Source organism: Oryzias latipes, chromosome 8 (genome assembly GCF_053564925.1).
Source record: "Oryzias latipes strain Hd-rR chromosome 8, Olatipes_Hd-rR_3.1".
Classification (NCBI taxonomy): Eukaryota; Metazoa; Chordata; class Actinopteri; order Beloniformes; family Adrianichthyidae; genus Oryzias; species Oryzias latipes.
The window spans coordinates 11,462,545-11,490,512 of NC_136244.1; the positions used below are offsets into that span (position 1 = coordinate 11,462,545).

A 27,968-nucleotide genomic window follows, 5' to 3' on the forward strand; every position below is an offset into this window, starting at 1 on the left:
GTGAAGTGTCACTATCAATCACGAAAAGGGACTTAAAGGAGGTCGCAGATGCCGGATGGAGGGGGTGTTTCCTGTTCATCTCATCATTTTCATCATTTATGGCTTCATATTGTCACAGAAGGGTTGTGCAAAGCAGTTGCAGAGAATCATGAGCCCTTGTGGACCAGATGACCTCTTTGAATTGACCAGCTGAAAACATGGGCTGCTGCTCATTAGACTCTAAATGAGGGATTTGGCAGCAAGGAGGAGGGAAGAGGAGAACGAAAGCAGGTCAGAGGGACGAGGAGGAAGTCACAGGAACAGGGCGAAAAAGTTGTGAGGGGCCGAACAAATATTAGAAAGGTCGGAAAAAAGAGAGAAGGAAGGAGGTGGACGAGAACTGAAAACAATGGAGAAAAGCAAGGATGGGAGAGAAAGAAGTTAGGGGAAATTGGAGCAAAGGATTCAATTGAAAGTGGTAGAAATTGAAAAAACACATTTGCAATGTATGTATAATTTATCAAGAAAGTTTTCGCTTAATATAAGGGCTCCAAATGTGTAAAAGATGTTGATTAATTTGAGAAAACATAAATCTTTTCATTGATACAAATTTCCTCAATTTTTTCCATAATTTTTTTATTCATAAACCAAGCAAAACGGTAGTCCGAATATCAACAAAAATGACGGTGTAAAAAAAATAAAATAAAAAAATAACAATAAATGGACAAAAACAAGGCAAAATGCCGCTTAAAATCACAATTAGTTTGATACAGTTCGATTAATTATTGTTTTCTTGTTAATGCTTGATGACATCTCCTTATGTGACTTTAGTCTGCGGCATTTAATGAAGCGCTTTTCTTTTTAACAATGCTGTCATCTTGTGGCGGTAAAGGTTCTTATTTTAACGCGCTCTCGTTTTGTTTGACTCTGGCGGGTTTCCGTAGGGAAAAACACGCGTTGCCTTAGCAACGGCTGCGAGTTTAATCAATTTCCTCTTACAAACGGGTTTAAAACTAGCGTTAAATGATAGTTTGTGAAGGAATTAAAGAAGACGTTAATAGATGGCTTCGAGTAACCCGTCGTTGTTCCTTCTTACTGTAAACGGACAAATAGAGGGAGCGAACGTGAGTTTTGCGGCTTTGTCTTAGCATGTTAGCTAATATTTTAGCTAGCTTTAGCCACATCTAGCGAGCTACAGATATTTTCCCCTCGTTTGATTTCTTTTATTACTCTAAAATGTTTTCTGCTATTTAGTTTCCAGAGTATGACAGCCTTTACTGCAAATACTCCTACGTTTACGGACACGACTGGGCCATTACGACGGTGAGTCCGCGTCTATAGCCGTCTGATAGGGGCATATTACCCATAATTCCTCATAAAACAGCCTTTTTTAAAGTATGCGTGGTTTGGTTGTTTTTAATTTTAGGCTTTATTTATTGCAGGGTCTAGAAGAGGGCATCACCCAGATCACCTGTAAAAGCAGTTTGTCACGGACTTTAGTCTGGAACTTTCCTCTGGAAACAACGTTTAAGAGCACCAATCCATCTGGATGTGAGCCTCACAAAAACCCCCACAGACTGAGTTTATGATGAATCACTTGATTATTCAAGGATTGCGTTTTAAAAATGATTTTTTTAAATTGTTTTTGTCTTTTAGGGCCTCAGATTGTGATCAGTGTGTATGGACCTGATGTGTTTGGCAATGATGTGGTGAGGGGCTATGGAGCGACCCACATCCCTATCACACCCGGACAGTAAGTCTCACCTCCATGAAACCTCTTCTTTGTCTTTCCCCTTTAACCACAGGTTGTTGTTTCTCCATAGACACACTAAAACCATTCCCATGTTTGTTCCCGAGCCCACATGGAGACTCCAGAAGTTCACAGGGTGAGGCGTTTTGCTGTGAAGACTAAAGACAGCAGCTGAGCTCTAATCGAATGTTGTCCCCTCCCCTGAGTGTGGGGGTTTGATTCCATCAAAAACCCAATAATGGGTTTCTGCGGTGAACATGCTTCCCATTAATATCTATTACTTCCTGTTAGCATCATGTTAGAAAACCACAGATTGTAATTCATTAGAAAAAAAGATATTTTTAGGACCTTAATTTAGCTGAACCCCACTATTGGACAAACATTCTTTTCCTTTTTTATGTAAAGTAGGTGTATTGCTCCTCTTGTGCAGTCTCTGGTTCTTGTTTTGTCAAAATGTTATAAATTTAAAAGCAACTTTCCTCAAAATTTTGGGGAAAAGCAACATAAATGTAAGACAAAACATTTTTTCATCATAACTTTTTAAAAGTACTAAAAAATCCCCCCCCCTCCCCCCATTTAGCTGGTTGCTAGGGCGAAGACCGGAGTACACAGACCCTAAAGTAGTGGCGCAGGGTGAAGGCAGAGAAGGTACGTGAGGAATCTTTTATTTTCCTACTGCATCAAGAGTCGTTCACTTTGAAATGTGTCCCAGAGGTGCTTCTAAACCAAATCAATTATTATAAAAGTGTTTATTTTAAACCCCCCCATCCTTTTTTTTACTTATTTTGTATTTGAAATGACAAAAAGACTAAAGTCCCGCTCTGTCGTGTTTGTTCTGCAGTAACAAGAGTTCGTTCTCAAGGTTTTGTCACCGTCTCCTTCCACATCACCACCAAAGACATGAAGAAGATGGGCTACGACACGGGACCGTCCAACCCCCAGACTGCTGGTGGCGTGGACGCTTTCTAACACAAGCCTCAAATCTTTTTATACATTTGTACTTAAATGCATATTTCTATATATATTGTTTTGCAGAACAGTTTTTTTAATAAACACCAAGTGCTGCATTTGGTTGAAAGACTACACAAAAGCAAAGACAGTGGAGCTGCAGTGAAACCTTTTATTTTGAAACGACGCAGCTACACCCGCCCTCCTCCATCCGCCTGCTGCGCTCGTTTGTTTAGATGCCGTTAAAATACCACAACGACTTTTCCTACAAAATAAACCCATTACACAGAATGATAGGGAATAGAGAAAAACAGTATGTTACAATAGTACAAATGATAAATTATATCATACAGTTATAATGCCAACAGGGGGGGGAGTATAAATCCAATAAACATTTTTAAAAAAAGAAGCAGCCTGCACCCAGTGCTATGAGAAAGTAACTGGACGCACATGAAAGAGAAAAACCAAGAGTCTGAATATGTATAGAAATACAGCCTGTAAGGTCAGTCGGTCCTCTTTATAGAAGCAGAAACACAAGAGCTCACTACATTTCGCCTTTATTTTCTATCATTTGTCATTGCCTAAACAAATGCAATGATGTTTTATCTGTTCAGACTGGAAAAAATATTGTTTTAAAGTGTTACTCTGTAGGAAAGTGGCTTCCTTGGTGTTTGTTCCAGAAACATTTTTTTAGTAAATCTTATTTTGAAAAGACAAACGTAGCATTGAGCTTCTTTGTTTTTTTTTCTTACTCAAATATTTGCATCTTTTTTGTCAGAGTGAAAAAAACATTCGCTGCAGAGTAAATATCAAACGCAGCTTTAGCGATCCCTCATTTTAAGCCTAATATATATGTAATAGCATAGGTAACCACGAGGGGGCGCCAAACCACTCCGAGAGAAAGCTCCCACTGTAAATGCTGGCAAGTCCAACTGAAGACAGAGCTGACTCAGAACACAGCAGGTGCAGATCCCTCTTTTTCCTCCAATACCATCAGAGGTGGAGACGCTGCACCTACCGGTTGAAAGTGTAAGGAATTCTGGCGCTTTGACGTATTAAATACAAAACAAACGAGTGTCAGTGATATGTGGTCCTAGTCGTAGTGTTTTCTACACACTGCACCCCCAGAAATCACAGTTGCTTCCACTTTGGTAAATAGTTGTGCTTCTAAGAGAGGAGTGTTACACGGCCTACCCATACAGTGAAACAAAAGTACACAAAGTAGACACGACGACAAACGGCTTTGCACAGCTAAAAAAAAAAAAAACTATAAATGTACATCCAACAAAATAAAAACAGTTTGTATTTACTGTGGGATCCTCTGTACTAGCAATAAAAAGATCATGGAAGAGCCCTGTTAGTGAGTATGAGCATTTGTGTTTCTTTGTATATGTGTGTGTGTTTGGGTACTTTTCTGTGTTGGTTTGTAAGAGTGTGTATATGTGTATGTTGCTAAAGCAAATCCTTTACCAGGTAAACTCCTTCCTGACATGCCCTTAAAAACCCCTGGACTCCAACCAAGTCACTTTAGTGGTGCCTACACACACACACACACACACACACACACACACAAGTACACACAAACACAAATATTTTAAGGCTGCTTATCACTAAATTTGCTCCTTTCCAGCTGCACTTTAACTTTTTTTTTAACTTAATTAAAAAAAAAGAAGTCTGGTTTGAAAGTACACTTGGAAGCTAAATACACACACACACACACACACACATTTAAACCCTCCGTAATCCCTTTAACCCTACAGACACATGTAAAACAAATGATTCCACAATGCCTTGCTACGACAGTTCCTCTTTTTTCCAGGAAACAGGAATACTGTGGTTTCCTTTAGAACATGTGGCAGACGGTGGAAAACGTGCTAGCGAGCGTACGGTTGTTAGGATTGGAGCAGGTCTGACAGACCAAACACACAAAGGAATGATGAGTCTTGATCCCAGAGTTGATGTGAGCCGTCAGTAGGAAGGTGATGACTGTAACACTGGGCAGGGCCGCCGCCGCCGTCCTCTTAAGCTAAGGTGTAACGGTGAGCTCAACAGTCACGGGGGGGTGGGGTGGGGGTAGAAAAGTAAAAGCAAAAATTGTGCAAAAATTCCTGTTTGTCAGACGCGCGTTCACACAGAATTCTGGAGTCCTGGATCCCGTAGGTGGATTCGCTGGAATAAACAATGTAAAAAGCATGGAGGTGTGCACGCACAACCCACACACACACCAGCTAACGGGCTTATAAAAGATTAGTTTGAGTGTGGAGAGAGGAGACAGATGTTAGTATAGTTAGATGTTCCTCCCACCTCCACGGAGGAGAAGAGGAATAAACTTGAATGGATGACAGTACACCTGTGATCCATGTCCCATCCTGCCTCCATGTGTGGGGTCAGCGCCATCTTCAGGTCTCACACAGGACCGGCAGCTTGTAGCATAGGAAGGTACTGCGGGAGGACAGTGTCTGGAACCTGGTTAGGAGTGTGTTATAAGTGGATAAATGGAATAAGAAATCTCTTTGTGTGTGTCCAAGTTTCTTGAAGATCAAAGAGCGCCGGCTTCACTGCGCCTCCTTTCACAAGAGGAAAGGGTTAGTGGTTCCGGCGGGCTGTGCCCCGGCCTGGGGAGGCATGCTCATCAGCGGCTGTGGCATGGACATTGAAGCTGGAATCCCCGCGGTCGCTCCCAAGCCGCCGATGGCCCCGACCCCCATCCCGGGCATCACGTGCCCTGCGGGGGCCATTCCCGGCAGGGGCACCATGGCGATGGGCTGAGCGGGCATGGATGAGAGGGCCATGGGGTCCGCCAGGCCAACAAAGCCGGAAGGCATTGGGCTGACACGCATCTGGTTGAGGGTAGGGGGTGCTGGCTGGCCCACTTGGAAGGGGTTGGCGTGGGGCGTCCCAGATGGAGCAGAAACATCTAGATATCGAACGTAAGGGCGGTTAGTTTCATTCCTTTATTGGAGGACATAAACCGTCCTCCGCTGCCCCCTACAGGAACATTTATCAACACGCGATGAAATCTACCTGTGGAAGCCAGGAACGGGTTTACAACCGGCGCCGGCTGGGCTGGTTTGGTCACCAAAGAGTCCAGATTGACTAGGGCAGCGTTGGGTCCCAGGAAGGACTCTGGAGTCTTCCTGGTTGGATTTGTGGTGACAGAGGTGGAGGGGGGCAGCGGGTCAAAGAGGTCCAGGCTGCTGCTGCTAGCTATGCTGACCTGAGAGGGGACAGAGGATGCTACACCCCCATCACCTGATGCAGGAGAGGACGGAGAACAGGGTGAAAAACATTCTACCAACCTGCTATTACCACATTAACCACTACAGGCTTTTTATTTAGCTATCCTTTTCCCTACAAAATAAAAGTCTAGCAAAGGTCTCATCAGCTGAGCCATTCAAATGGAACAAATGAGAGGAGATTTCCACACAAAAAGGCGAGTCGGTCATTATGAGACATCAGAGGCAGACAGCCCGGCTGCAGTGGAGACATTAACTAATGCGCTCTAACAAACCCAGAAAGCCAGAACAGATAAGGAGACGCTGGCTATAAAGACTCGCCATGTCGCAGGAAGTCAGATAGATAGAGTGGTGAAAATCATTGTGGATTAGACCCCCGATAATATCTGGAGTTTGGAAATGAAACGGTTAAGGTGACCCCGCAGAAACTTAATCAAATCCTCAGAGTTTGTGACTGAAAACAAAAAAAGAGGGTCAACCATGGAAACACACAGGAGATCCTCTCAGACACCCTTCAAAATAAAAGCTTGATAATGGTGGGTTAAAGTAATAATATTTTTAAAAAAATGTTATAAATCACAGCAGGTGGGAGGGTTTGTTGGGACGATTGGGGCCTATTTGAGACTTGTACACCCCAGTGATGAAAAGACCAGATGAATCATCAAAAAAGCAAAATGATCCGATTAAAAACCAACACCTTTCAGTCTGCTGGAACATACAAACAAGACATTAGTGCACCCTGCAGAAACCTATCTGCTATTGCAGACTTTTCAGAGAATGATGGGAAAAAAACAAAACGACAACAACAACAACACAGACTCCGTGTCATTAGATGGACAAAGACAGGGTGAGTACCAGTGGGGACAGAGGAAGAAGAGCGCAGGCTGTCAAACTCTGAGAAGTCTTCTTTGGATGTACCATTGGATGTACTGAACAGGTCAAAGCTACCTGTAAGAAGACAATGCGCGCACACACACACACACACACAAAACAAAATACCCACAAAATGCAACCAAAAAAAAAAAACAAATACAGAAAATTATTTAAAGAAAAAATACAAAAAAACATCAAAAGACAGCATAAGGACAAATGGAAACAAAGAAACTTTAACACAATAAAAATGATGCAGAGAAGCATCATTATATCATATTATTTTAACTAAGCAGTTTATGCCTCATCTGTTAAGTACTAAGCAATGATTGTGCTTATGATATTATGAGAGTTAAAAGAAAGTGATGAAACCAAACAAGCACCTGCGTTGGTCATCTTGGGACGAGTCACTGCAGAACCCCAAGGGTCAGAGGCAGGAGCCGAGTTCCCTGCCCAGGGATCACTGCTCTTCATGGGTGGGACCGAAGCAGAAGCCCCCCATGGGTCCACTGAGGTTGCTGGTTTGGGCGCAGACCCTGAAAAAAAGGAGAAAATCAGGAGCAAGCAAGTGGACGATTGAGAATCCACTGATGTAGGCATTTATGGAGCTGACAGACACCAATCAAATCAAACCTTATTTATATAGTACTTTTCCTATAACACAAAGTGCTTTACATTAAGACAAAATAAATAATGTAAAAAAAGAGGCACGAAAATTAAAATAGAGCCACCTCCCCAGACCTACACACAAGCCCCCCACACCTTTCCCACTTCCCACCCCCTAACTGATGGGGATAGTCAACGGGAAATAGGCTGAGCACGAAAACAAAATGTTGGTTGTTGGAAACGCTAATATTGAGACTAAAAGCGAAAACATGACTAAATTAAATGGAGAGAATGGTATGTTTTGCAGATGCAAACCTGTTGTTTCTTGTCTAAAAACTGTCAACTCTTCCTCTAACCAGCCTCTTTTTATCAAACCTTATAAATCTTCCTGCTCCTAGACCAGAAATGCTGCTGAGCCAGAACAGCAGCATTCCTGTCAAACAAAGAGGCTCAGTCCTGGGAGCTGCAGGTGGAGAGCACAGATTTCTTCTCAAACACACACACACACACACTCCTTCCTTGTCCTTCCTGATGGTGACGGCGTTTAATTTACCATGAGCATGCCAGGGGTCAGCTGAACCCCCTCCTGCGCCAGCCCTGGCGCTCCACGGGTCGGAAGTGGCTCTGGGCTCAGGGACGTCCATCAGATCCATCAAAGCTGACTGAGGCTGAAAGACAGACAGACGGCTGAGGATTAGGTGGGAACAAAGGAAAAACCAAAAACATAAAGAAACAAACATTTTAAATCAATTCAGAGGGATTTTTGTTAACTGGGGGTAAACAGCAGCCAAAGTAATCAGTAATCAAAGTCCTGTGTGCCCAAAAAAACCCTCCAGACAGCCAGCTATCCCAGCAGAATAATGATGAGAACAGCGGGCAGTGTGCTGGCAGCTACTGCCAGACAGTGAAAGAGGACATGGAGAAACGTGGCTATTTCTGGACAAGGGAAAAATGGAAGAAATGACTCAACCCAAGCCTGATGTTTCTGTTTTATTTTTACCTCTTTCTTTTTCTTGGCGAGCTTGGCGGAACCCGGTCCTTCTTTTTTACTCTCCTCCAGAGCCATCTGTAGCCTCAGGTCATCCCCTCGACGTATGCGCTCCTCCTAATGAGGAGCAATAGTTCTGCTTATCTGGGCGATGAACCTAGATCGGTTCTTTTTTATTTGGGTTTATTTACTGTGAATGAAGTAAAGCCTTATGTCAGCAGTTGTGTTTGTGTACCTGCTCTGCAGCCTCCCGGCTCATGGCCAGAGCCAGCTGGAGCTGCAGCTCCTCTTCCCCGCTGGTCTGGGGTCGGGCCTGCTCCAGTTCTGAACCGGCATTTGGAGATGTGGCTAAAAGACACAATCAGAACTTATGTTAAAGTCACCAAAATGAGATTCATGTGGGGTTACTGCCTATGGATGCCATTTAGGTGGATCAATTTAAAGCACCGCAGAGGAAACCTGTCATGCGTCCACATAAACGAGCATGTGCGATCACGGACAAGCCCCCAAGGAATGACAGGTCTGGACAGTTAATTGGATTAGGTAAGCCCATGTGGCACAAAAAGCACACATGACTTTCTAACAAACACAAATCAGACAAATGTTACACCACAGACTCACAATCACAGCCTACATAGTTTCTTTAACTGAGTATGCGACCTCTGATATGAGAATCTGAACGGCAGCTTGGATATTTCCAAGGGAACCACATTATTTCTCCTACGTAATGGTGCTATACTTTGTGTGTGAATGTTGGGGGTGTGCTAAAATGATGTCGCGCTCTGAGCTTTAGTTTCTGTTTTTGTATTCTCTGTGAGCAGAAAACACTGAAAGGTGGGTTTTTTTGTTTAGCTTAGCGGAACTTCTAGTGATTCTGAGAATTCAACATTACCTCCTTCTGTTCACCCTGTTGTTTCTTAAAGCTTTATACATTTCACTCACCAAAACAACACAATGAAAAAAGGGGATTTTTAGATGTGACCTTACGTTTGCCAGCCCTGTAACGTAAATGTTGCTACATCAGCAGACTCCCTGTTAGCACAGAAAACTGCTTTAATGTTCAATGACAAAGAATAATGTATAAATCTTTTATCGAAACAATCCCTCCCCAACCCTTAAATCTGTCTCTGAGATAACTTATTAACTTGGTCTCCAAATGAGATGAATGTGTTAATAGGATTCTGATAAATACTGACCTCAAAGGAAGTAAATATTTTCCAGCCAGTCGTTTTTTTTGCTTTGTTTTGTTTTGATTCTAATGGGATGGTAAACAGGCGCTTATACTAACACTTTTTGAACAATTAAAGTATCAAAGAAATGAAAAATGAGGTTGAAAGCTTTATGCTTGTGTCAAAAAATCTCCAACTTTATGTTTGGGAAATTCTTCAAAGTAAGTTAGCATAATTTATGGTCTGACTGACAACAATTAAGTGTTTCTGTCTTCGGCTTCGGATCTGCAGCCTCATTTCCCTCCTCCCTAATTAACTCCTACTTGAAGTCTCCACATCTGTCATTTTCTGCCTCCCCCTCATTCCAGTCAAAGCTCTGCGCCTCTGTCTCCAGGCTGCAAAGCTCTGGAGGAAGCAGTCAGGGGTAAAGATGCGTTTGCTTAGCTAATGACGAGTGAGCCAGAACTCCAACATCAGAGAGTAGTTTGAAGGCTGTGATAGAGTGTCCAATGAGCTGAATGAAGGATAAAACATATGACAAACAGGAAATATGCATAAAAGCAACAAAAGTTGAACTATTTTTGAGAAAATCCAGTTTGTCTTTTAAAAAAACAACAATTAACTTTGGTACCCATCACATCTGCCATGTAAGAACTTTTCAGAAAAGGAAAGACACAAAAAGAAGCGAGATCTGTAGTTAATTAATGAATGCACAATGATTATGGTAATAATCCAAGGGAAAATGTAAATCTGAGAAATAAAGGCCAGAAGAACTCTTACAACTGCCAAAAAAGTGCAGATGAAGTAAGAACTAAGCATGAAATATGAAAAAACACTGATATGTCTGAGTTGAACGTATTTATTCATCCATTTCCAAATATTTGTAAAAAAAAAAAAAAATATTTGTAAAAGAAATATTTGTAAAAAAAAAAAAAAAAGGCAAACAAACCAAAAAGCAGACAACTCTGCGGCTAAATCTGTTTAGCTTCATGAACCTATGTGATCATTGAGGTCTAAGACCCTCAAATTCCTCTAGTCAAATGTATGCAGATATGTAGATGGAAAATGGCTGCAGACCGTATTTATGCAACCTTTTTTCCATGAGTGCATGCATACTTCTGCAGCATCAGCAGCATGTTTGTGTGAGAGTACACTGAGTGTGCATTCCTTTTACAGTCAAATGTCAACAAATAGGAAATTAGGGCTATTTTTTGCTTTAAATTAAGCAGATCCCGCAGTCCTGAAGTATTGGAAATGTTAGGAGCTGATGGGAAAGCTCCATGAACGACCTAAAAAACAAAACGTGTCCAACATCCAGCTTTCAGAAAAATGTGTAAAGTGACTTTAGTACCAACAAAAACACATATGACACCAGGATTTGATTGCTCCAACAAATTCTTGTTTTGGTTCTGTTGTGAAGCATTCCAACTTTGCTTTCAATACATTTTTTAAGTACCTTTCTGTCAAATTCTTAATCATAACTAATTTTTAAATAATTAAACTTATTAATCATAATCAAAAATCCTGATCAGCACCAGCCTTTCTTCTAGTTACGATGCCCTCCTATCTAGCTCTTTGGAAATCAATCTTTCTAGAAAAAAAGACCCACTCTGATCAGCAATGTTTGATCTATTGGTAAAGTCTTCCCAGTGGTCTTTTAATTATGATGATGCCGTTTTTAGCTAGAATCGTTAAAACTATGTCATTTTCTAATACATAGTTTCTGCAGAGCAACAGGAGTTCATTACAAATTCACCTGAGTTGTGAACAGCACCTCCACTGGCGCAGAGCAACCCCACCCCCACTTCCTGTCACCCATCTGTTTTACACACTGTCCCACTAGCTGAAAGCCCCTCAACATTACATTACTGGTGCAAAAAAAGGGCGAGTAATATTGGAGTTTTCCAGCCGTACATTTTTGTCAGACGGGGAAAACAAAGACGTTCATGGATTTAGTCGTCTACAAGTAGAATGGAGCGGAGTTCAGAGCTTGTGGCCCGACCAATGTATTTTCTATATCATAAATACAATCTTTTCCAAACATATTTTTTGTCTGCTCCTGATTCACAATGTTTTGAATAAAGAAATACTAAGAAATACATTTTCAGGCCTTTTTTTCATATGTCCTTCATCTGCTGAATGACAAAATTTTAAAAACACAATTTTCATCAGATTGAGTCTTTGTGAAATCTTTTCATTCGTTGTGGGGACGGTGATGAGGCAACACCCGTCCCCTGTCTACACAACAATGCAAGGACTGAACTACAATCCTCCTGTGACCTTTTCCTGTCAAACTGCTTTCGGTCAGCAGTTCAAAGCATCCGGCACCATTGATGACTCAGCTGCTGCAGCCACAATCCATGACAAAAACTTAAATGTATGACGCAGGTGGGTGCACACCCTCCATGTTCCCAGCACATGCATTTCTCATGCCAGAAGTTTTTTTAATGTATTTTTGAAGTTTCCCTTTATTTCTGTTCTTTATTTCAAAGTTCTGAACAGAGTCTGCCAACACCAGAAAAATGACCAGTCATCTGGACATCTGGGAAAACTGTCTTTGCTCTAAGAGAGTAAGAGGATTCCTCTTTCATGTGGATAAAAGATGATTGAGGGTGGGCTACTTCCTCTTTAGTTTCCGTTTGTATGTGCGGGTGGATGAGAAAGAGGATGGGGGGAGGGTGTGTTTGCTCAGGAATGCAGCCCAACAGTAGGACTGCAAGCCAGAGAAATAACAGGGGGAGGGGAGAGTTTAGGGATGGAGGCCAAAGCTGCAGCAAATGACATCCAGTAACTATTCTGCCCGGTAAACATCATGAGCTCTACTTAGCAGGGAAGGTTTTGGAATAAAAGCCACTCACAGCCATGGTAAGAGGCAGGCGAGCCCTCTGATCTGCCGTACTCTTCACTGTAGGACGTGGAGAGGTTGGGCTGGGATGAGCCTCGGCCAAATCCCATCTGACTGCTCCCTGTAGACACCTGGGCCATGCGCTCTTTGGTCTTCAAAGCTTGAGACCTGATGAGAAAAAGACAGGAACATTGAAGTTGTGTTTTGGACTGTTGGTAAAAAATGAAAACAGATGGACTGCTATTAAAGAAACACTTCAACCAGCAGAAAAGAAATTTCCATTTTTAAGCTAGTCAAATATGGTCTGTGAAAGCCCCGCCCTCTGAACAGGAGAAAGTCCTGTTTTAGAGCAGAAACTTGTCTGAATGTATTGCGTTCCTGTTTGACTGCTTTCTGTTTTTCTGCTGTTGATTCAAAAGCTAGTTGGAAAAAACCAAGACATGGGGAAAAAAAAGACTTATTAAAAACTTCAATGTTGATTACAATTCACAATATTGGTTCAAAGATCCAGAGACTAGATAAAACAAACATTTTTTTAGCAGTTCTCTCTTAAGGCAAACATAAAATCTAATTTTACGTTAGTTTTTAACACTAAAATTTACTTTTTTTTATGTTCCACATATGTTCAGTCTTCATGACCTCATCTGATTAAAAAAAAAGTCACAGGGTTTTGCTGGGAATTATAAATATATACTAAATCAGGGGTGCCCACACTTTTTTGGCACGCAAGTTACTATGGAGACGATAAGCTCCAAAAATTTTCCCGATAGTATTGGCTGACCCATCCAAATGATCAGAATCAGGTGTCGGAATCACTTGGCCTGGTCACAGGTGTATAAAATCAAGCACTCAGGCATGCAGACTGTTTTTCCAAACATTTGTGGAGATCAGTGCATTAAACCCAGTCGTGAAATTTCCGCTTTCCTAAATATCCACAGTCAACTGTCAGCTCTATCATATCAAAATGGAAGAGTTTTTGGAAAAACAAAGTGCTAGCCCACATAAACTGACAGAGGTCAGCTCAGCGGATGCTGAAACACATAGTGGAAAGAGGTCTTTCTGCACAGTCAATTGCTACGGAGTTCCAAACTTCACGTGACATTCAGATCAGCCAAAGTACAGTACAGCACAGTACGCAGAGAGCTTCATGGAATGGGTTTCCATGGCCGAACAACCCCATCCAAGCCACACATCACCAAGTGCAACGCAAAGCGTTGGATGCAGTGGTGTAAAGCACGCCGTCACTGGACTCTAGAGCAGTGGAGACATGTTCTCTGAAGTGGTGAATCACGCTTTTCCATCTGGCAATCTGATGGACGAGTCAGGGTTAGGAGGATGCCAGGAGAACGGTACACATTTCTTTAATTAAAATTTAAGACTTTTGAAAACCTTTTTAAGACCATACATATAAAAAAAAAATAAGATAAATTTCCCTGCCTAATTCCCAGTCCTATGGACGAAGAAAAAACAAAATCCTTGATTTTAAGAACCATTACTTGTCAGTGATGAAGAAAATTAATGAATTACAGCTCAAATTCCAGTAATTAAATGACAATCAATGACTACAGGAACCTTCATTACTCACATTTTGGTGCAGTAAAACCATAAGTGACTAATCATGCAAATTTGTGTTAACAGTTGGCTCCCACATTGTCTTTTGAATAGAATAGAATAGATAAACTTTATTCATCCCACAAAGGGGAAATGTTCTTGTCTTCAGCAGCAAAAAAAAAGACATCCACAAAATCCAAACAGCAAAAAAGTGGCATTCAGAGAGCGTAAAGTGATAAAGTGAATTTAAACAAAAATAAATAAGTAAAAACACACAGCAAAACGTTGTTTAAATAAAAAAAAACGTATACTATAAAAAACTTACGCATGCGCACACGTATGTAAGCTAATGCAGAGTAAGATGAAGAGAGCGGAAATATGAACAAGGACGAATTGAAAGGGGCATTTTGGCAACTGGAGATCAAATTATTTCCAAATTATTGAAAACAAAGTCAAAAACATTTAGTGCAGGTTATATCCTTGAGATGATCTGCTTTCCACTACCCTAGTGTCAATGACCAACCTGTCTATATACTATATAGACTACTATATATTTTCTCATGTTCACCATGTTATCCTGATTGCCCCTGTTGTAGTCTCTATGTTTTTATTTTGAGGGCTTCTTGATTGTGCTAGCTTTATTCCTTTGAAAATTTGTATGAGAGTGGAAAAAAGTAATTCTTTTTAAATTATTTTTTAAGTTAGAGAATCAATAATTACCATTTCATCCAGCAAAAAAAGTAAAGTAATTAAGAGGATGTAGGAGAGGACAGCATGAGAACGGTAAGGAGGGAAGTGTGGGAGTGAAAGAAGACACACCACCAAATAGTACTAAAGTGCAGTATGTGCATTATGCAGAACAACATTGTGTTCAAACTGCAAGCTATCAGCTACACGGAGGAACATGGGAATCGAGCAGCTGCGAGAGAATTCAAGATTAATGAATCTATGGTTGGCAAGTGGAGGAAGCTGGAAAACGAACTCCGACAAGAAGATGCAGTTGAGTTTCCGCGGAAACAAGGCGACGTGACCAGAGTTGAAAGACCGACTGGAGCGATGAATTACTGATCAGAGAACAGCTGGGAGAAGCGTCTCTACATTCACCATTCGACTGAAGGCAGTAACGCTTGCAGAGGAAATTAAAATTGAACATTTTCATGGAGGTCCGTCTTGGTGCTTTCCTTTTATGAATTTCTTTTTATGAAATGCCATCCGGGCAAGGACTACAGTGGAGCAGAAGCTTCTAGCGGATTACAAAAGTAGTCCATCTTTCGCTCCTTTCCGCTCTTAGTCTTTTACTAAGACTGTGAGTTGCGCCACAATTTGTGAATGGATTGTAGATGCTTGGGCTAACGTGTCTGCTTGCACTGTTGTTGAAGCTTTGACAAAAGCCGGCATCATACATGAGGAGCCGCACGCCAACGAGACTGACTCTGACAATGTTGTTGAAATGAATCATTGCACCCTCAATGCAGATAAATGCAGTTGAGAATAAATCTCGACTGTAAATACTGTCAGCGGGGCTTTATGGAAAAAACTACGGTATTTTAAATCGATTATTGTACGAAAGAACTTGATTTATGCAGGAAATGGACCTCCTTTCTCATTTTCTTTTTCTGCTCTATCAATTTAGGTACATCTTTACCCTCATGTGTAATCTTCCTCTTGAACAATCTTCCCTGTGTTTTTTTAATGACTTTTTCAAATATAAATCAATTTCTTTGCTGCATGTTTCACTTGTACCAATTGTCAATAATGTCAATAATGGTTAATTATGTAAAAAGGTTGGCGTTTTAAAACCTACTCCAATAAAATTCATGCTTTTGGTGTTTTTAACATGTTCTCATGCACCAGTAATGTTAGTTTGCAATTGTGGGGGGCTGCAAGTAGTAGGAGAGAGAGTAAACTAAGATGTCATGTGATATCAGCAGAGGGTTACTCCCATGCAAAGTCTCGTCCACAACTCAGGGGGACTGATGTCCTGCTACTCTGCAGAAACTATGTCCAACTATGTCTAAGAAAGGCTAAATACTGCATTATCATACTTAAAAGACCACTGGGAACACTTTAAAATGGATAAAAATATAGTTTGAGTGGGACTTAAACTTGATTCACTGAGCTGAAATTTAACCTAAAAAATAACTAAATAAATAAAATATACAAAAGTTTTGTTATTAGTACAGAGCATATCCAGAATCTCCTCATAGGTATGTCCTGCATTTAAATGTTCTTTGATAGCAACGGCTATGTTTGGGTGTGCAGTCACATTCATGTTTGTGGTTTACGGTGCTTTATGACAAATAACTGTGTGGAAAATGATGAACAAATGTTTCTTTTTGCTTTGTTTTTCAGCATTTCATTTTCATTTCTGGAAATTAATTTAGTTTTCTGAAAGTTTCCTTTATACTATAACTTTTGAAAAGTTATAGTTTCAGAATATGTTTTGATTTCTAAAAAGTAATGATGTTATTTACCATTTGTTTTGCTTTTTTATTTGCTGTGATCTTTATGATGTTTGTGTTCAGTGATTGATGTGATTTGAACTTCAGGGCCACAATAGTTAACCCTTTAACACCAATAGTGTTGCAGCAACGCCTAAATACCACTGGCTTTTTCAAATACTGCAATTTTCAATCGCTCCCTGTGAATCCACTCATTCTGACGCAGAGAAAATCAGCTTTTCTTTCCAGCGTTGCACCAACAGGGCTCCAGACTGCGACCAAAATTTGAGAGTGTGCGACTGAATTTTACACCCAGTCGCACATGTGCTACCAGTAAATTTGCCTCCCCCACCATCCGTATTTTTTATACATTAAATGTGGAAGGGGCACGTCAATGATCGATGAAATGAGCAATGAAATCATCAATGAGACGCGAGCGCACACGCATGCAGACAGACACACACTCGCGCGAATACTCATGAGACTGAAGCACACGCGAGCGCACACTCCCGTGTCATTGAGTGATGCCTGAGGCGGCCAATACGTGTGAGAAGAATAGGGAAAGTCACTGCAAGTCGCTAAAATATGTGGAGGGGGAGGGGCCTAGAGATAATCGAGCGCGCATAAACATCTGTGGGAAGGAAACGGAGACAAATATCACAACTGATATGTGCGTCTGAGCTATGAATAAGCGAACTATTGATTCGTTCTTCCGACCTGCGGCTAGTGTACCAGTGCCAGAGTGTACAGCAGGGGTCTCAAACTCGCGAAGCAAACCGCGGTTCTCATCATGCACGGCTGTAACGGCAGCACACCGCTCCCACGGGAGATGGTCAGCTGAGGAGCATAAATGTCCCACACCTACATGCGTGACAGCTGACGGGGCTCTAACATTAAAACACGTGTGAGCGACAACACGATTTAGTCTTAGACACACTTAAAACACGTGTGGAAAATGCAATGATAGACGTGTTTAAGATGAACCAGCACCCTGGGGGTGGAGGGGTGGGGCATGAAGGCGAAGCTGCAGCGAGACTGAAGAGTAGTTGTCCTTAACATTCAATTTAGTTTTAATATGCCTCTCCCCCTAAGTATGATCTGTGATATTACATCTTTTATAATTATTTCAATGTTTTGTGTTTTGTTTAATCAGTTGGCATATTAAATTATTTTAATTGATCAGTGAACTACAAAAACCCATCAGGACACATGTCCCATCATGCATTGTTTTGTAGTCTGTAGGGCAGCTTTCAGTCAGTTCAGTACTAAATTTCCAGCTGCATTCGCTCAAGTTGGTGTCTTGCTTCCGCCCCTTTCTGGTGATATTTTTGTTTTGATTGACAGGTGATGTTAGAGCAAAAATAAAAATATATGTCTCACACCAGGTGATCTGTGCCTCGTTGCGTCCATCTGGGTGATCTCAAACACGCTTATTGTGCATCTTGGCTGCACCTATTTGGTGTCGCCAACATGTATTTCCATCCCCTAATATTTACATACATTTAAGCATTGTTTGAAACAGCACATTGTAATGTCTGCATCTATTATTAAAGTATTTATTAGTAATACAGTAGAAATTAGTAGATTTGGTTAGAATGTTGATTTGCGGTATGCGCCCCTAAATTTTCTGGTTGTGCCCCTAAAATTTTCAGTTGGGGGCCACAGTGCTCCTAGTGAAAAAAGTTAGTCTGGAGCCCTGACCAATATGCAACACAATACAAACGTACAGTGCTGCGCCGCAAAGCCGCTGTTTTCCACGGCGATATCACGTATTCATATCACAAGAGTGGATAACACAAACACTTCACAACAGTGCAGTACTGCATGTCAGCGCACGCTGTTTTTCTCTGCCTCAGAATCCATTGGAATTACATTAAACAGGGTAACGGTTTAAAAGCTACGATATTCTGAAGAATGTAAACATTGGAGCAAAAGCTCCGATGTTAAAGGATTTTTACAGACTTTTTTTCATCCGCTCCAACTGCCCCCAGCACTGGGCGCGTGTGCACGGACCCGAACTGAATGACAGGTGTCCCCCCACCCAACAGAACTGGCTAGGCGCACCGATGTATGGATATGTTTTTTTGCCGCACCATTGAAAAATCCAGTCGCACGTGCGACCAAACTTGCCACACTGTAGGGATACAATGATACACTTTCTCCATGATTCTGTTCAGTAATGTAAGATGTACTGAAAAATAACAATTGAATTGATTGGATTTGGGGAATTTTTTCCAAGAATGGAAGATCAATAAGGAATGTCTGTACATAGTAAAGGTCTTGGAGCATTTAAAGGCAAAATGGAAAACTGAAAAAAAACACCCAAACTGCTCTCATCAGTCTACTACATTGTCCAGCACTCATCCAATAAGGCAAAACAGCAACAAGTGCTGGAAATATTAATGTTTTCTTTGTTTGATTCTGACAAGCACGTAAATTCTTGCTCTCTTCTTCTGAGTGAAAAGCGACTTTAAGAAGCATAAAGTTGCGCAGCGCCACCTTGTGTACAGGGGGTATTTCTGTTTTACATTAAGCGCCATCTAATGTCAGGGAATGAAATTGCATGTTTGCTCGGCTCATCGTCAGCGAAAATCGCTTGGGTGTGAACACAAAAAACGCGGCGAAAAACGCTGGCGAATATTCGTCCCGGTGTGTACGGGCCTTTATGCTAACACTTGCATAGCAGCGCAAAGCAGAGTCAGAATCAGCTGATTTACGTCAATAGCGTAATCACTTCAAATTCTGTTGGAATTACCTAAATTACATAAACTGTTGAAGAGTTACAGTAGTCAAGAGAATATAAACCTATAGCTCCAGTGTTACAAGGTTAAGTCAGCAACTGTTAATTCAGTTACGGTCCTCACCAAGACATTTTGTATTCCTTCAAAATCAATTCCAATGTAATGAAAATGCTTTCACAGGGTAAAATGTTTACATAAATCCAGTTTTTAACCATAAATTCCTTTCCTTTAAAATGGGGCGGTGGTGGTGCAGAGGTAAAGCTGTCGAGCTCTGATCGGATAGGTTCAGTCCCCGCCCCGCCCACCCATGTGTCAAAGCTTCCTTGGGCAAGACACTGAACCCCACGTTGCTCCTTATGATTTTAGGTCGGTGCCAGTGTTTGGCAGCAACAACACAATCAGTGTGTGAATGTGTGTATGTGTATTTGGGAATGCAACTGTAAAGCGCTTTGGGCCTTCTAAGAAAGTAGTAAAAAAAACTATACAAGTATATGCTATTTACCAAAAAAAATGGATACAATCTTGTTCTTGATTCCCAGAATACTTAATACATTTTCCTGAAATAATATCTCAGAAAGTGTTATAAAATGTACTTTGGAACCTTGTCAAAAATTTAAATTAAAAGTATTTTGTTTTAAGTGTTTTTAGAAATTCAAAAGTGTTGCATCAGCAGTGCCTCTATCACAATTATATTCATGCTAGTTTTGCATCATCAGTGTTAAATATTATCATTATAAATAAAAAATACTAGTAATTTAGCAGTGGAACATAAATTCCAGCTGCTGGAGTTGTTGCACTATGGTGTCAGAATTAGGGTCGGGCGATGTCCCCTAAATTGGCCGTTGACGATGTTTGCTGTCAACCATCGGGATGGACGATGACATCGTCGGGGGGGGGGGGGGGGGGGGGGGGGTATTTTTGCATTTTTCGTTCTTATATAACTGCTATTCGTTATTTTGCTTTTTTCATTTTATTTCCCAACTAATGGTTAATCCGCGATGATCCAGTATAAACTGAGGGAAGTGACTTTAACAGAAAAAGTAACAAGCAAGATAGAAAAGAAGTAGTCCGCTCCCGCACTTCACTGAAGTGGACCGGCGGAGTGCGGATTACAGCTTTGTGTTTGATGGGAAGGGGGGGGGGGGGTGCTTTGTTACATGAGCCGTATCTGTGGGAGATTTAAGACTGCGATCCGTCCCGCAGCTCTAGGGGTACTACCTACCGAACTCAGAACCGGGTCTAAACGTGTGTCTGAGCACAGCTCGGATCGTCAGCAGACACACAGCGGTTTGAGCATCAAAGCAGAAATGTCGCTCAGTCCTTAGAAAACATTCAAACAATGACGTGGATTTGTGTTTCCAGTCTTGTCCCGACTAAATAAAGGCTGATGTTACACACAGGATGCAGCGCCACCCAAAGGTAATGTTGTTAGCCCGTGTTAGCCTACTGCTAATCCTGGCTTCGTTCAGAAAAAGCACTGACCACACGGATTAAAATTCAAATGATGAGCGAACAGGTGTTTCATAATAACCGTAACATTATTAAAAGCACGTTTAGAAGGTCATCTTGTATTTTACCGAGCTGACATGTCAATGTATATAGCCGCTCGGCGCTGTTATCGTTTTGTATTGAATTGTTACATTCTATAAAGTTTGGAAAAAAAAGCCGCTCGGCGGAAGTTGTATCCCCTTCCGGTTTTCAACTGTGCATGTGCGAATACTGCGCATGTGCGAATAATTTATTCCAACCGAAATTGTGACCTTAGTGAACGTTTTTATATTCTGAAAACATTTTTCTGGGCCCATGTACACGCTTGAATTCTAATCCGACCATTGATCCCATCAGGATATTTTGTACATGTAACCGCGGCTTATGGTGTCGACGCGCAACGTGGCGGGGGCGTGGCATCACGATGGTGGTCTCTCCATCGGGATGTCAGTCACCCATCACGATGGACGATGATATTGTCCATCGGCACAACCCTAGTCAGAATAAAGCAATCATCCGCTTCATGGACACATTGTGGTGTCATTAAGAGAGGACATGCACTTAAACTCGAGCGTTATTTTGCCATAAGTCGAATCTTGGTTGACCATTGAAGGTTCACAAAAAACTAACAAAAAGGAGTTTTTAACATCAAAGATTCACCAGTTTATCAGCATGAAATCCAAAATAACTTTAGGCTCTTTTAGTTTCAAAATCCACATTAAATTGGGTTACCTCTCAGCTTTTAGGCGTTCTTCATCCTTTAGAAGGACGACCAACTGCTTGCTCTTCTCTCGGACGTTGATGCCCTGGTCTTTGCCATCTCTGTCGACGTACTGGAAGTCCTTCAGGGTCTGGATGGCGAAGATGTTCTCTTTGCACTGGAGTGCCACTCTTTCCGAGCCCGTCTTGATCAGGTAATCAAGCAGGGTGAGCGCTTTGTAGACGTGACGCCAGTTCTTGCCGTGATCGTTGAGACGCTTCCAGATCATGTTCATGATTTCGCTGAAGGCCACCACATTGTAGGTCAGGTCTGCCACCTCTGACATGAGGGAGGAGGACGGGCCCCAGGGGTCATTAGAGGTGGCCTCTCTGACTTTCTTCTCTGCGTCAGAGTAGTTGTTGACCATGTTTTTCATCTGCCGGCGAATTGTGCTTGGCATGGTGGCAGTAGTGAAAATGAAACAGATGAGAAGGAAAAAGAAACTTGGACGTTTAAGCACCAACAGAGTTGGTGCAGATCTCTGTATCCTTGCCTAGAGCTTGTGCTATGTGCCCACGTGTCCTTTCTTTGAGTGATCTTTCACTGCACAGCAGTGGTGTGAGCGCATTTATGTTTATCCTTTAAAGTAGGCTGAGAGTATGTCTAAGAGGCTTCTCTGGTGCTGGGCTCTTGAGTCCTCCCCAATCGCTTCTGTTAAAAACATTTCCACACAAACAGTGCAGACTGTAAACCTGCCCACTCCATCACCTAAGAGAAAAGAAGAAAAAAACACATGCTTGTGAAGGTAAGGTAAAGAAAAAAATTAATAAACATGATTGGGTTTTCCAAAAATGATGATTACGGCACCAAACAAACCAAACCTGTTCAGATTAGATAACTTCTGTGACTGCCTCCTTAATATCTATAAAAATGAACTGAACTACCAAATTAAAAAAACATCATCCTGACTATCATTTACAGAAACAGCTGCAATGGTTTCCCTTAAAAAAAAGTTGAGTTTCGTTTGTTCATATTTTCTCTCTTTATGAGTCAAATTCACATCAAACACTTGAGGCGTATGGAAACAAATTGCGTTGCAATTTTCAGAAAGAAAACACCTCCACTAATACCTGTAAAAGCTCCAGATCCATTATTTCTTCGAAGTACCTTTTGAAGTATTGATGCTACAATGTTTTGGTGTGTTTAGGAATACACACTATAATAAAACAGATATTCCTAAGGGTTTTAAACCAATAAAATGTAAGATTGAAATTTTTAAACCAAAACTCTTTTTTAACCCGTCTTGTCCAGGAAGCTTTCAATGTGTTTCCATGGTGAGGTCGGTGGGTGGAAAAGGTGATCACACATTCCACTGTGGTGACGGCGACAGTCACTGATGATGCTGCAGTCTCATTTCTCAAGCCTGAAATAACTTCCCGATGAACAAATTTGGAAGCGGGGCGTGGTCAGAGAAGTGTTCTATCTGCACCGTGTCCTGTGCTTTTGGTTTCAAATAAAAGGGGATCCTGTAGTCCTGTTTCGTTACAATGATCATATTTCTGTATGTTTTTGCAAATTGATTAGTTTATTCCCACTGAATCAAAGGGCAGTGTGTTTAGGGACTCTTACAATGGAGGAACTTCCTGTCTAGTAAAGCCATGCACAGCTGAAAACGACAAGGGTGAGGAGACAAGGAGCGTATTTGCTCGGGGGGATGAGAAAACAACTTGGCAGATGCCGCAAATTCACTTAAAGCCAGTGAAATGCGACTCCTGTGGAGCATGCCGAACAACCCCCCACCACCACAACCACCACTAAAGTTCCCTCATTGCTCTCCTCCCGACTGCATCCGCATGAATACAGCTAAGACCTAATGACACATCTGCTGTTATAATCACCTATTCACTGGCAGCCGACAGGAGAAAGAGGGGAGTCTGTCTCATCCGCCCCAGCCTCCCCGTACCTCCTTCACTTCCCGGAACAGCCCCCACAGGCACAATCCCCAACCCACTCGCACTCAGTCCTTCTATCCTTCCCTCACAGAAAACAAGACTTGAATGAGTGCCAAAATACATATTCATGTCTTGTGGCAAGTTCATTGGATCCAGACAACTGGACATACTATTGATCATGTTTGCATTTCAAACAAAAGGAGGGAGAAACCAGAAAAACTCTAGAGTTCTTTTAGGATTGCATAAAAGCTGTCCTGACCAACTGAATTATTTATCTGAGAAAATGAGGCATCATGAGCATCGTTGAATCAAAAGCTAGCGATTGATATGGATGCAGACAAAATTTCCAACAAAAGGTGCATTTGTCTTCATCTTTCTTTAAAAAAACAAAGTGGTTGAAGGTGGACTGCTATGATAGCTGAGGCTAATGGTAATGCATTAAAATGCACAAATTACTTGATTCAGAGGTGGTCTAAAGAGGTTTTTTGATTTCTCTAGGCTTTAAACAGTGTGATAAAACAAACTCAGGTTTAGCAGACTCTGGGTTTCTGGATGGGCAAATGTTCTTTAATTTATTTTCTTTCAACTTTCTTTAAAGACTTACTAATAAAAATTATGTTTTTGTTGTTTTTAATATGTACTTGTGCCTTTTTTCTAAATATGGCGGACTTGCATTTAGAAGATTTAGCTCAAAAATTTTATTTTGGGGTATTTCAGAATTTGAATGGTGAATCAGGAGCAGACCAAAAAAAATTCAATTTGAAAAGGGGCATATTTGTGACATTATAAATACACTGGGCGGGCCACAAGCTCCATGCTTTATTCCATTCTGATGCACCCACTTGCAGACAAAGGCTGTGTCCGAATTCCCACCCTACTCCCTAACTACTAAAAAACTATATAGTACAGGACTATTTAGTAGCCTGAATTTTAAAATTCGGACAACATGCTCACTTTTTTTTTTTTACTGTGAATATGACGTCATTGATTGCCCAAAGTGAAAATCTCATTGACATGAGCGTTTTGCGATGACCATTTATGAATCCACTGTGTTCTGAAGATAAAAACGTTAATTAATGGTTTATTTAAAAAAAAAAAAATTAAATAACATTTTCTTTGCAAAAATTTTGCAAAACCAATCATTGCAAACCCAGTGTAGTCTATATTCGCCAATATAGAGAACATCGATTCACACTGGTTTTTCGCAGAGACTTCTGGGAAATTTGGACAGCACTACAAAATGGCAAACATACTATACATTGAGCGTTGAAGGAATTCGGACAAAGTCAAGTAGCTCGGTGTAAGTCTTAATTTTCCTCATCTGAGCTAACATCTCACTCAAAACTGTACGGCTCCAGTATTGCTCAGCATTTTTGCCACACTGGATGTCTTACTTTGGGGTTGTGAGGACCTGTAAACTGACGGGAGGCATGTAAACAGAGATCTCTCAACGATGGGGAGGGGAAGTGGGGGCAGGATTGCACTTCTGTTGCTCTGCGGAAACTATGTCCTTTTTTTGATTTTGGCTAAAAATGGCACAATCAAAATTAAAAGACCACTGGGAAAACTGGATATAAATCAAAAGATGAGGAGTGGGACTTTAATAGGTGTACACATAAAAATAAAGTATCATATAAGATGAGAATTTATTCTGCTTTAAAGTGAATTGATATGCACGTTCTGAGCTGTTCTCACTGAGAGACCGGGTACAGACACAGATAGGAAAGTAAGTCAAACTTTTCCAGATTAAAAAAAAAAAAAACAGTTGCCATACTATGTCAATTGGTAGATGTTTCAGATACAGTAAAGTAAAGTTGGAAATGTTTAGAAAGTAAGTGATTTCTTTGACCTATAAGGCAGTTGACACAAAATGTCTGGAGATTTATGTACCATTACCTCACAGATTTTTGTACAAATCGCCAAAACAGCAACAATTTCATCCTGCTATAGGATGTAAAACATGAAAATGTAAATTAAGTGAGTGCAAACCAAATGAAAACAAAGCAATCACAACTGATTTACAAAAATGGAAATACAAATCCATCCCCGGCTTGACATGCGACAAACACAAACAAAAGTTTTCTAAAACCTAAAGCAAAATAGTATGTTAAACAGTTGTTTCGTTTTTAAACCAACCAAAACTTCATTTTCAGTATCAGCGCATCTTGGCAAAACATGGTGATTAGCATTGACGGCTAAAAGGCAGCACACTGACAACAGCTCTACCGCACCTTGTCAGAAAGACAGAGCAAAGCTGATCTAGAGATAGAAAGTCTTGCACAACAAGCACCTGTATGAGAGTGTGACCACGTTTCCATGCTGGGAAAAACAGGCGGAAGTGCGAAACACCAAGTTATCAAGCCAGTTCCTTCAAAATTCTTTTTTGCTTTATTTTTTATGACATTGAAGCGTGAACAAATCAGTAATTAATCTGCTTTGTTTTAAGGAGTAATTCTCAGAATAAACTAGTTTTAAGGATTAATTCTCAATAAACAATATTAACAGCCATCTAAAGTTAACTTTTTTTTTTTTTGTAAGACATAAAGATGCATCTGTGAAGGAGGTGATAATAGACATAAAGGTTAAACGAACTTTTGATCCACGTCAGCTTTTGTCTGCCCAGGAGACAAAGCCAAAGCAGAAAGAGGGCAGAGATGATGGATCTGTCACTCCGACTGACTAATCATCCTGACAATAGACAAAACTACCCCTTTTTCTTCAGCCACGTTTAGTACGTGTTCGAAAAAAAGAAACGGAACTAAAGACGAAAAAGACACGAACCTTTGCACCAATTAATTACAAAAGCGAGGGATTACGACATCGATCGACTCAACAACTCCGTTTACTGAAAAGACCAGAATAAAGTCATCGACCACACCGAAGAAAAATAAATGTAAAACCAAAATGACAGCTACACAATTATAGACTTATAACAAAATGATTTGACGAGTCTTATAATTTTTTGTTGCAAATAATAAAGAAAAAGATAAAACACACACTACCGTTTGAAGTGCTGTGATTTATATTTCAAAAGCTAAGTAGCTTCGGCTAAGATTTCCCCTAGCTAAATATAATTTAATAACAAAAATAATAGTTTACTAGACAAAAAAATGATTGAAGTTTAAACTACGGCGTCTAAATGAAGGCGGGGGAACTTCGCTAGGAGATCTATTAATGATGGCAAGTTGAGCGCAAACTTGCAATACGAGTGCTTTTATTTAGCTAGCTAGCTAACAAGCTAGTGAAAGGTTTTTTGTCGAATAAATTATATTTACCCGTACTCAGAAGAAATCCGATGTTGTGTTTATCGTTTACTGTTACAGACGTGTCACTTTTTTTGAATAAAATATTATCTGAGCTTAAAGATACCAAACTATCGGAGTTTAACCACTTGTGTCAAAACTTGGCTTTGAAAAAGTTCGATCAAAGCTGTGTTCGGTTGGGCATCTCTGAGTGCGAGTGATTTATCTATTTTAAGCGTTGCTACTAGCTTGTCTTTCGACTTTAAAACTGTAAAACATTTTTATTTGATTAATGAAAGCATCAGCAACGACCTAACCTTTAGTTCGCTCAAAATGTCTGAGTGTTATCGGTTTAATCTAGCATGCTAGGCTAGTTAGCGATGCCTCCAGCTAGCAGCCAAGACTGGAGCTCGATGGAGACATCACCGAGACAAACTGGGGAACAGGACACCCAGGAGGGGGGAGGAACAAACAAAAAACAACTCGTATACCAATTACATTAATTCCACTTACCAAATTGTCTAGTCCCTATTAAGTTTTAATGTTAGTCCATGAAAAAAAGAACACTGAATATGGCTATTCCCAAATGAAAAAGAAGGCTTATTTTAACGTCCAAGTAGCTTGTTGCGCCTCCGCCTAGCTGCGTAATGCTAATGCTAATGGCTGCTAAAGCCAAGACTAAACGTATCTCATCCTCCTCCTCCTCCTCCTCCTCCTCAACATGGCGGGCACAGGAGAGTGGAGGGGGTGATGGGGTGACCGAGAAGGGTGTGACCAAGGCGTTTTCTTTTGCCGTGAGCTGATTATGAAACAATAGTCAGAAGGCATGTAAAATCCCACCTTTGCTAATAGAACGACAAACTTCAAAAGAGACAATAAAAATGAAAAAAAAAATTCACTGAAGTTTTTTTCTGTTTTCATAAAATAAATTATTTGTCGTTTATTCGCATTAGTCACTTTTGTAATGTTTATTACAGTCCTTAGAGCTAATTTGAAAGTTTCCTCGTGCCAGTATTTTCTTTTGGAGTAAACCTAAAAAAAAAGACAAGTATTCCTCAAAAAGAGAGAAATTAAAACCTCTTTATACAAGCCAGTACTTGTTGTGATTTGTTAGTTTGCGTGAATGCAGGTGTGTCAACCAAAAACTTTGCAGGGCAACATTCCAGAGCAAGGTTGTTGTTTTTTTTCACATTAATGTGTAACTGTCTCATTAACAGGGTTTTACTTGTCAAATAGAAGGAGGGACATTGTCCATACAAATCCTGTTGTTTGTCAAATCAAGTTCCTGGAACACCAGTTTATAAGATAATATTCATTCAAATGAATATTTTTCAATGGTAGATTCAAAAAATAATGAAAATGCAAGGAAACGTGCACTGGTGAGGCTGATGTATAACCCGTGTTTAGTTTTCATTGTTTTTGTGAATACTTATTGCCATTATGCTTATTTTTTCAACTGTAT

The 27,968-nt window shown here is 40.7% G+C and overlaps 2 protein-coding genes across 7 annotated transcripts; one reads left to right on the forward strand and one right to left on the reverse strand.

The window, feature by feature from the left end:
• The first annotated feature begins 902 nt into the window (after positions 1-902).
• On the forward strand, positions 903-4,037 carry b9d1 (B9 protein domain 1). Of its 3 annotated transcripts, XM_004071544.5 has the most exons (7): positions 903-1,103; positions 1,234-1,302; positions 1,422-1,530; positions 1,636-1,732; positions 1,803-1,865; positions 2,310-2,377; positions 2,571-4,037. In XM_004071544.5, the coding sequence occupies exons 1-7, from the start codon at positions 1,041-1,043 to the stop codon at positions 2,696-2,698; spliced, it is 597 nt and encodes a 198-aa protein (XP_004071592.1). In that variant the 5' UTR covers positions 903-1,040; the 3' UTR covers positions 2,699-4,037. The 3 variants fall into 3 exon arrangements, with proteins under 3 accessions (XP_004071592.1, XP_078807579.1, XP_004071593.1); XM_078951453.1 differs by lacking the exon at positions 2,310-2,377; XM_004071545.5 differs by lacking the exon at positions 1,803-1,865.
• Positions 2,836-27,517, reverse strand: epn2 (epsin 2). 4 transcript variants are annotated; one of them, XM_011478363.4, is made up of 10 exons: positions 27,020-27,517; positions 21,345-22,080; positions 12,405-12,559; positions 8,613-8,725; positions 8,390-8,494; positions 7,943-8,057; positions 7,167-7,319; positions 6,769-6,861; positions 5,702-5,929; positions 2,836-5,594 (listed from the first exon to the last, which is right to left on the reverse strand). In XM_011478363.4, the coding sequence occupies exons 2-10, from the start codon at positions 21,770-21,772 to the stop codon at positions 5,248-5,250; spliced, it is 1,737 nt and encodes a 578-aa protein (XP_011476665.1). In that variant the 5' UTR covers positions 21,773-22,080; positions 27,020-27,517; the 3' UTR covers positions 2,836-5,247. The 4 variants fall into 4 exon arrangements, with proteins under 4 accessions (XP_011476665.1, XP_078807578.1, XP_078807577.1 ...); XM_078951452.1 differs by lacking the exon at positions 27,020-27,517 and adding an exon at positions 26,267-26,921; XM_078951451.1 differs by lacking the exon at positions 27,020-27,517 and adding an exon at positions 26,540-26,745.
• Positions 27,518-27,968: the final 451 nt, after the last annotated feature.

What these genes read in the sequence shown, in the direction of transcription:
- b9d1 (XM_078951453.1), top strand. Translation starts at nt 1,041, where the DNA reads ATGGCTTCGAGTAACCCGTCGTTGTTCCTTCTTACTGTAAACGGACAA. An exon ending in GAGCACCAATCCATCTGGAT is followed by an intron (nt 1,531 to 1,635) that starts GTGAGCCTCACA and finishes TTTGTCTTTTAG; the next exon opens with GGCCTCAGATTGTGATCAGT. An exon ending in ATCCCTATCACACCCGGACA is followed by an intron (nt 1,733 to 1,802) that starts GTAAGTCTCACC and finishes GTTTCTCCATAG; the next exon opens with ACACACTAAAACCATTCCCA.
- epn2 (XM_011478363.4), bottom strand. Translation starts at nt 21,772, where the DNA reads ATGCCAAGCACAATTCGCCGGCAGATGAAAAACATGGTCAACAACTAC. An exon ending in GCCTGCCTCTTACCATGGCT is followed by an intron (nt 8,726 to 12,404) that starts GTGAGTGGCTTT and finishes TGTGTCTTTTAG; the next exon opens with CCACATCTCCAAATGCCGGT. An exon ending in CCCGTTCCTGGCTTCCACAG is followed by an intron (nt 5,595 to 5,701) that starts GTAGATTTCATC and finishes TTCGATATCTAG; the next exon opens with ATGTTTCTGCTCCATCTGGG.